We start from the raw sequence: 9178 nt of genomic DNA, 5'->3' as shown, positions 1-9178 counted from the left end.
AAGTTATCATGGATGCCACAGAAATACAAAGGGCCATCGAAGAATACTATGAAGGACTACATTCCGCCAAATTGAATAACCAGAAGAAACGGACAAGTTCTTAGAAACATATAGCCTTCCTAGGCTGAATCACAAAGAACTGGAAAATCTAAATAGACTGATCAACAGTGAGGACATTGAATCAGTCATCTAAAACCTTCCCCAAAGCAAAAGTCCAGGACCAGAGGCTTCACTAGTGAATTCTACCCAACATTCAAGGAGGATCCAATACCTGTTCTACTCAAACTCTTCCAAAAAATTGAAGAAGAGACAGTACTCCCTAACTCATTTTATGAAGCCAACATTACCCTGATACCAAAATCTGGTAAGGACAACACAAAAAAAGAAAACTACATACCAATGTCTCCGATGAATACAGATGCAAAAATCCTAAACAAAATTCTAGCAAATCAACACAATACTTTAAAAAAGATTATACAATCACGATCACGTGGGGTTCATATCATGGGCACAATGATGTTTGGTTCAACATATGCAAATTGATGAATGTTAATAGACCACATAAACAAAATAAAGGACAAAACTCATATGATTATATCAATAGATGCAGAAAAAGCATTTGACAAGGTACAACATACATTTATGATTAAAACTTTTAATAAAATAGGTATAGAAGAAAAATACCTTAACCTAATACAGGCCATATATGACAAAAACTCAGCTAATATCATAAGTAATGGTGAAAAATGGAAGCCCTTCACTTTACGTTCAGGAAAAAGACAGGGCTGTCCCCTATCAGCACTCCTTTTCAAAATACTACTGGAAGTCCTAGCTAGTGCAATCAGGTACCTGAGGTGGAAGTAAAGAAATTAAATTGTCACTTTTTGAAAATGACATGACGCTATACATAGAAAACCTTAAAGACTCCAACAAAAAGCTCTTAGAAACAATACATGAATACTATAAAGTTGCCGGCCATAAAATCAATGTACAAAAGTCCATTGCATTCCTATATACTAACAATGAAATCTCAGAAAAATAACAAAAAAAAATCCTTTTGCAATTGCAAGAAAAGAATACAATACCTAGGAATAAACTTAACCAAGGACATAAAAGACCTAAGCACTGAAACTATAAGACGGTTTTAAAAGAAATTAAAGAAGACACACAAAGAAATGAAAAGACATTCTGTGTTCGTGGATTGGACAATCAACATAGTTAAAATGGCCATTTTACTCAAAGCAATATACAGATTTAATGAAATTCTCATCAAAATCCCAATGGCATTTTTTAAAGAAATAGAACAAAAAAAAAATCATCAGATTTGTATGGAACTACAAAAGACACTGAGTTGCCAAAGCAATCCTAAGAAAAAAGGAGTAATGCTGGAAGTATCACATTCCCTGACTTCATCTTCTACTACAGGGCAACAATAATCAAAACAGTATAGCACTGGCAGAAAAACATACACACAAAGCAATGAAATAGTAGTGAAAACGCAGAAATAAACCCACATAAATATGAACAGATAACTTTCGAGAAAGGAGTCAAAAACATACAATGGAGAAAAGAAAGCCTCTTCCATAAATGCTGCTGGGAGAATTGGAATGCCACATGCAAAAGAATGAAATTAGACTGCTACCCATTACCGTGTACACAAATGAACTCAAAATTGTTCAAAGACCTAAACATAAGACCTGAAAGAATAAACTGCATAGAAGAAAACATAGGTACTAAGCTATGGACCTTGGGTTCAAAGAGGATTTTATGAATTTGACCTCAAAGGCAAGGAAAATAAAAGCTAAAATAATGAATGTGACTATATCAATCTAAAAAAGAACCCTATGATTTCACTGATATGTGGTATATAAACCGAAAACAAGACAAACAAATGAGAAACAAAAACTCATAGACACAGACAATAGTTTAGTGGTTACCAGACGGTAAGGGGGGTGGGGGGAGGGAGATGAGGGTAAGGGGGATCAAATATATGGTGATGGACGGAGAACTGACTCTGGGTGGTGAACACACAATGGGATTTATAGTTGATGTAATACAGAATTGTACACTTGAAATTATGTAATTTCATTAACAATTGTCACCCCAATAAATAAATTTAAATAAAAAAAAAATAAAAAAAATAAAAAAGCTTTCACACAGCCAAAGAAAACATCGACAAAATAAAGAGGCAACGAATCAAATGGTTGCAAAGATTTGCAAGATTTTTGCCAATAATGCCTCCAATAAGGGGCTAATTTCCAAAATATATAAGGAACACGTACAACTCAACAACAACAAAACAAACAACTTAATTAAAAAATGGGCAGAGGACGTGAATAGACATTTCTCCAAAGAGGCCATACAGATGCCAATAGGCATATGAAAACATGTTCAACATTACTAATCATCAGAGAGACACAAATAAAAATCACTGTGAGATATCACCTCACATCAGTTAAAATGGCTATCATCAACAAGACAAATAATAACAAGTGCTCGAGAGGTTATGGAGAAAAAGGAACCCTTACACACTGTTGGTGGAAATGCAGATTGGTGCAGCTGCTATGGAAGGCTGTATGGAGGTTCCTCAAAAAATTAAGACTAGAATTACTAAGCAAAAATTAAGCCTAGAATTACTAAGACTAGATTTCCAGCAATCCGTATCCTGGGTATCTACTCAAAAAATCTGGAAACATTTATTCATAAAGATATATGTGCTCCAATGTTCATTGCAGCTTTGTTTATGGTGGCCAAGACATTTAATCAACCAAAGTGTCCTTCAATAGATGAATGGATAAAGAAGATATGGTACATATACACAATGGGATACTATTCTGCCATAAGAAAAGATGAAATAATGCCATTTGAGCAACATGGATGGATGTTCAGATTAGTATGCTAAGTGAAATAAGTCAGACAGAAAAAGACAAGAACCATATGATTTCACTGATACGTGGTATATAAACCTCAAAACAACGAAAGAACAAGACAAACACATGAAGAAACAAAAACTCATAGACACAGACAATAGTTTAGTGCTACCAGAATGTAAGGGGAGAGGGGAGATGGTAGATGAGGATAAAGGGATCAAATGTATGGTAATGGAAGGAGAATTGATTCTAGGTGGTGAACACGCAATGTGATATATAGATGATGTGTTAAAGAAGTGTACACTCGAAACCTATGTAATTTTACTAACTGTTGTAACCCCAATAAACCTTAATGTAAAAAAATAATAATAATAATAAATAAATTATAACAATATAAACATTAATGGGGAGAATTTAGAGTAAATAACTTATGTAATTTTGATGTTTATCAGAAATTTACTTGAATTCCCTTTGAGTTGAATTATAGGAGAAATGTTTCTCTTACTTCTAATCTTAAAAGACAACAGAAAATTAAACAAACTGACTTGCATAAGATAAAAGCAAGTATGTTGTTGTATATAAAAATGAAAGCTTGATAAACTGGATAATAATGGTTGTTTCTCAAAGATTAGGTTTTTTGGGGGGAGGAAGTAAGGGATAGAATAAAACTCCAGGCATGTTTCTGGGTCTTGTCATTTTTTAAAAAAAGGTTAATAGTTTGGTTAGTGTTTTAACATAAGTTTAGGCATAAAAATAACAGGAAGAGAGAAAATCTTCTTCACAAATATTTTAGACTTCTAATTGCTCAGTTTCTTAGGAGACACTCAACCTCTCATAACTCATGGCATTTGCATTACCAAAATTGGACCTTGATAGAAAATATCATGAGGGGTGCATGTGTTGAATCTGCCCCAATAAGTCTGTGAATAGCAAAACAGCTTCATGACTTAAAGTATTTTTTTCTAAGTTAATGCATCCTTTCACTTTTGAACATATAAAATCAGTGGAGTTTTTCTCTAGGGGAAATATAATCAGTGCATTTTTATTGCCTTTCTGATTACTTTAGGGTAAAGTTTTCGATAATATTATGGCTGGAACACTATTTTTTACTGACTCAAGGTCGTCAGCATCAAGTAAAAATAGAACATAATTGTTATAAAGAGCAGATGGTATATCTATTAACAGTAAATATATCTTCCTAAACACATGGTTGAACAGGTTAACTAAAAAATAAAGTGGTGAGAGTTGTATAGAAAACTGACAACTGTACAATATTTTCTCTTCTTTTAAAAGATGGATGGTTTTAGGAAAATTCACATAATAAAATACTATGTCTATGAGTTCTTTTCCCTCAGAATTCTAAAATTGCTACAGTTATTCATACAAACGGTCAAGGGGAATGAATTCACCAAAAAAAAAATGACAAGAGTGAGATGTCTGATTAACTAAGGTGAATTGTGAATTAGAGTGGGTAAATAATTGTATTAAAAAGAACATGTTTTAAAAGGCCCTGAGAACACTGGAAGAGCCATTGTGATGATTTTTAGACTAAAACATTCTAAAAGAAAGGGTTTTGAATGATCCAAGTCATTGTCATTTGAGACTGTTCTCTAAATACTCTCCAGTTGTATTTTGAAACCTTAATGGTTGGTTCTCGAATTAGTCATTCTAAAGAACTGGACTGATGCTAGTTTTTCAATTTTCAAAGGTGTTTATTTGCTTTTTTAAAAAATAGATCTTGAATTAACACAGCTTCTCCAGCTTATTCCCTTCTTCATTGAAGTTGTTCTATGTAGCCGTAGCAATAATTTTATCCAGGTAATTATTTCTACTGAAAACATAAAACAGTGCATGGCAAGTATCCTAATATAGCAGCAAATAATGGAGCATGTAAAAAAATCTTAATCAGTATTTAAACAACATTAACGACAACAACGATATAAGCCTTTCTCATAATGACCTATCATGAATAATGAGTTTAAAGCAGAACGAGCAATAAGCTTAAATAACATCTGTATCTCTTTAATCACTGATTTTGTCTTTCTAGAATTACATTGTAAATTGAAAACAATAGCCAAGGTAGCTTACCAATTGCTGTAGTTAACACGAATACTTGCTCCATCTTTTTTCCATCATTGTAAAATGCCAGATACCAAGGCCCCTGGTCCATATACTCTATGAAACCTGTCTCCTGCAGTGAGGTTAAGATGAGGTTCTGAGGGGAGTGCTGGCTGTCCTCGGAGCCCTTAGAGTCCTGCTTGACCAATTGTTTCCCATCCATTAGTTTTACAAAATCAAACTGAAACAAATACAAACACAAATATGAGTCTCTATTTTTACTTCTAGATTGACAAACATCTATAACTTTAATTGCCCTATTTCATACATCTTTGCTTTGGAGGTGGGCAAAGCAGAAGAGGATGTTATTCATTCTTAAGTATATTTAAACCTAAAAGTACATTATTAATTCTGGGGAAAAACCCACTATACTTATGAATGTTATAAACCTTTCAGTCTTGTAGTATTCAAAATAGTTATTTAAAGGTAAATAGAGCAAGAAATTTAAAAAAAAAATCTTGTTTAGTACTACTCAAGAGAATCTTGATATTTTACTAAAGTACCCAATAGAAGACACTTGAAACCACACATTCCCCTCAGAAATGTTACCATGATCTTCCTTCTAAATTAAAGAGTTTTATAGTTTGAGGCCATTCATCATAACTTACTATTTTTGTGGTAGCATATTTAAATATTCAAATGACACCCTCCTTTTTATTCCTAATCAGTGGTCAAGCACATGATATACATATTCTGAACACTATTCTTAAGAGTTACTTTTGAATATCATTCTAATTCCTTGCTTAATCTGACCCAGAAGGTAAAGTTTGGACTACAGTCATATCTGCTGAAAACGAAGCAAGCCCCAGATGGTTATGATTCCTTATGTTAGTTCTTAGATGGAGCAAGGCCTCAAATGGATTTATGTAAAGAAGAGATAAAGAAAAGAAAATGAGAAAAATGAGGTAGCTAAGGTTTATAGAAGGGATTTACAAACCATAGAAGTTTTGCATATTTGAGTTATTAACATCGCTTCTCGGCCTTTTGGCTAAGATCAAGTGTAGTGGAGTTATTAACAATAAGGAAAATTTTCTATCTGTAAGACAAAACCTGCCTTTTTGACTCATTTATATTATTGATCTGCATTCATTCATTGGAACAAGGGGTCATGGATGTATAGAACTAGCAAAGGGGGTGTGGGCACCAAAACTAAATAAGATGAAAGGCTAGGAAAGCTCATGATCATCTTGTTCCAGAAAGCAGAATTCAAGTTTCAAGAATATTTTCTTAAACTCCCTTTTCTGATTCTGCTCTGTTAAATACAATTCCTTATTTCTCAATGCCATTTTTTTCATTCACTTGAGTGTGATTACAAAGATTGTCTGCCTTCATCTTTGACTCCCACACACATTGCAAGTCACAAACCCTGAACTAGTCATTCCAACACACTCTAAAAGGGTCAAGAAATACCTATAATGTCAAATACCTGAGTGTGTGTAGGTGGAATGTTTCTTCTGCCATAAATTCCCAGCAGAGAGTCCTTGGCCAAAGAAATGTTGAATTTCAGATAGATTGGATGGTGGATAGTAATCTGGAAACGCCAGAATAAGCCAGGTGGAATGGTCTGCATGACCTGTGCACCAATGTCAACTTCTCCGGTGTCTATTGCCCGTCCCTTCTGAAACACTGGTTTTAAAGGTAAAGAAAATTACACATAACATTAATCTTAATTTATAAAGCAATGGTTTTTAGGTTTTCAAGAACAGATACATCAAAATGACTTACTTATTCAGCTCTTTCTTCCTCCCCACACCACTCATCTATCAAGGCTTTACCCAAATTAAATATCTTCCAAGAGGCCCTCCTTAACTAACCACTATATCAGTCTCTCCGTTCTATTAAACTACTATTACATTTATTTCCATCATTTGATTCATTTTAACCATTATTTACTGAACACTGTCTTGGATGCTGGAGAAGATACAAAGATGAGTATGATGCAGTTCTTACTCTCAAGGAGCTTTGAATGTAAGAGATAAAATGTGACAAGTATACAAATAACCACATTGTAAAGGAAAATAAGTACTCTGGTTGTTCAAATGAGGGAAAGGTATTTGGTTGGAGGATGCTCCTCATTCCTAGCTCTCTATATCCCCTTTATCTTGCTCTATGTTTCTCCCTTAGCACTTATCACCATGCAACAAACAACCTGTTGTACTTATTTACTGTTTACTGCCTGTTTACTCCTAATACAGTATAAGCTCCATGAGACTGTGGCTGTTTCGTTCATTGCTTTATCCCCAGTAATAAGAATGTAGGCAAATAGTATGTGATCAGTACATATTTATTCAATCAATGAATGAATCAAAAAAGGGTATTTATGGGAAGTGGTGTAGAATATGGCTTTAGAAGAGGGAAAGAATTTCAACAGAGCTGTTGGGAAGGTTCCACATGGAAAGAACACCTTGAACCAAAACAAGAGGAGAGGAAACTGTAAAGTTAAAGTGTATATAGAGAGGAGCAGTTGGAGATAAAGCTGGAGGGAAAAGATGGCATCATATTCAATAGAGCCTTGAGTGTCAGGCCTAAAAATTTTATTTACCAAAGAATGGAAAGTCATTAATTTTTTTAAGAAGAGAGGAGAGATGTGGGTACATTAGAAAGGCTAATTTTAAGGAAGAAGGTAAGATGATTTAGAGGAGGGAGACACAAGAATGATACAGGAATTATGGGGCAAAAATTCAGGTGAAATTACATGCAGATTTAAATTTAGGGAGGTCTCAACAGCTCATGTGGAAAAAGCACATTTTAGTCAACTGCAAAATAAACAAGTGGGATTAAATCAAACCAAAGAGCTTATGCATAGCAAAGGGAAAATAATCAACAAATTGAAAGCATAACCTACAGAATAGGAGAAAATGTTATCAAACTATGTATCTGAAAAAGGGTTAATATCCAAAATATGTAAAGAACTCGTAAAATTCAATTGCAAGAAGCAAATAATTCGAACAAAAAATGGGAAAAGGACGTGAATAGATGTTTTGCCAAAGAAGACATACAAATGATCAATAGGTATATGAAACAGTGCTCAACATCACTAAAAATCATTAGGAAAATGCAAATCAAAACCACAATGTGACACCAACTCATATCTGTTAGGCTGGTTATTATCAAAAAGACAAAAGATAACAAATGTTGGCGAGGATATAGAGAAAAGATAATCTTACACTGTTAGTGGGAAGGAAAATTCTACAGCCATTTTGGAAAATAGTATAGTGGTTCCAAAAAAATTAAAAAATGAACTACCAGATGACACAGCAATACCACTCTTGGGTATTTATCTAAAGGAATTGAAATAAGGATCCTGAAAATATATCTGCATATACATTTTCATTGCAGCATTATCTGTAATAGCCAGGATGTGGATGTCCATTGGTGGATAAACAAATTAAAAAATGTGATATACACACACGTACAAAAAGTGGAATATTATTCAGCCATGGAAAGAATAAAAATCCTGCAAATCTGGAAGGCATTATACTAAGTGATATAAGCCAGAAAAAGGAAAATACTGTATTGTATCATTTTTAAGTGGAATTGAAAACAAAACAAAACAAAACTGACTTTATAGAAACAGAGAATAGAATGGTGGAAGGAGGGCTAAATGGGGTGATGTAGGGAAAGGGTACACATTTTCAGTTATAGGAAGTTCTGAGGATCTAATATATAGCAAGGTGACTATAGTTAATAATATGTTATTGTATACTTGAAAGTTGTTGTGAGTAGATCTTAAGCATTCTCACCACACACACAAAAAAAGAGTTGAGTACATTAATGATGTGAGGTGATGGATGTATTAATTATCTTGATTTTGATAATCATTCTCTAATGTATATGTATATGAAACCATCACATTGTATACTTTAAATATATATAATTATACTTGTCAATTATTCCTAAATAAAGTTAAAAAATAATCACATGTTACCTGGGAAGGACAAAAACTGGATTATCCTAAAGAATGGTAGAAATATCAATTAATTTCAGATTATTATAAATTAAAAAATCTTATTGTAATTTCAAGTATAAATACAAAAGAATGAACAATTATTTTTGAATTAGCATAAAGAAAATAATACCGAGATGAAAATAATTTTTCCAAATGAAAGCTAGAAAGGGAAGACACAGACTAAAAAGGTTAATTACAAAAAAAGAGAGATGTAATCAAAATGGCAGTGTGATGTGAGCCT

General features: G+C 33.3%; 1 protein-coding gene across 5 annotated transcripts in view; it reads right to left on the bottom strand.

The window, feature by feature from the left end:
* Positions 1-9178, bottom strand: part of TENM1 (teneurin transmembrane protein 1) — a 1334622-nt gene that overhangs the window by 363292 nt on the left and 962152 nt on the right. For all 5 annotated transcript variants that reach the window (XM_081042768.1, XM_081042771.1, XM_081042770.1 and 2 more), the window contains 2 exons: positions 6415-6614; positions 4959-5169 (listed from right to left, as the gene is read on the bottom strand). In XM_081042768.1, coding sequence (XP_080898894.1) covers positions 4959-5169; positions 6415-6614 — 411 coding nt within the window. The remainder of the gene's footprint in view (positions 1-4958; positions 5170-6414; positions 6615-9178) is intronic.

This window comes from Rhinolophus hipposideros (assembly GCF_964194185.1).
Source record: "Rhinolophus hipposideros genome assembly, chromosome: X".
NCBI classification, from domain to species: Eukaryota; Metazoa; Chordata; class Mammalia; order Chiroptera; family Rhinolophidae; genus Rhinolophus; species Rhinolophus hipposideros.
Note: the sequence above shows the minus strand (reverse complement) of the source record. Positions and strands in the feature narration are given on the sequence as shown.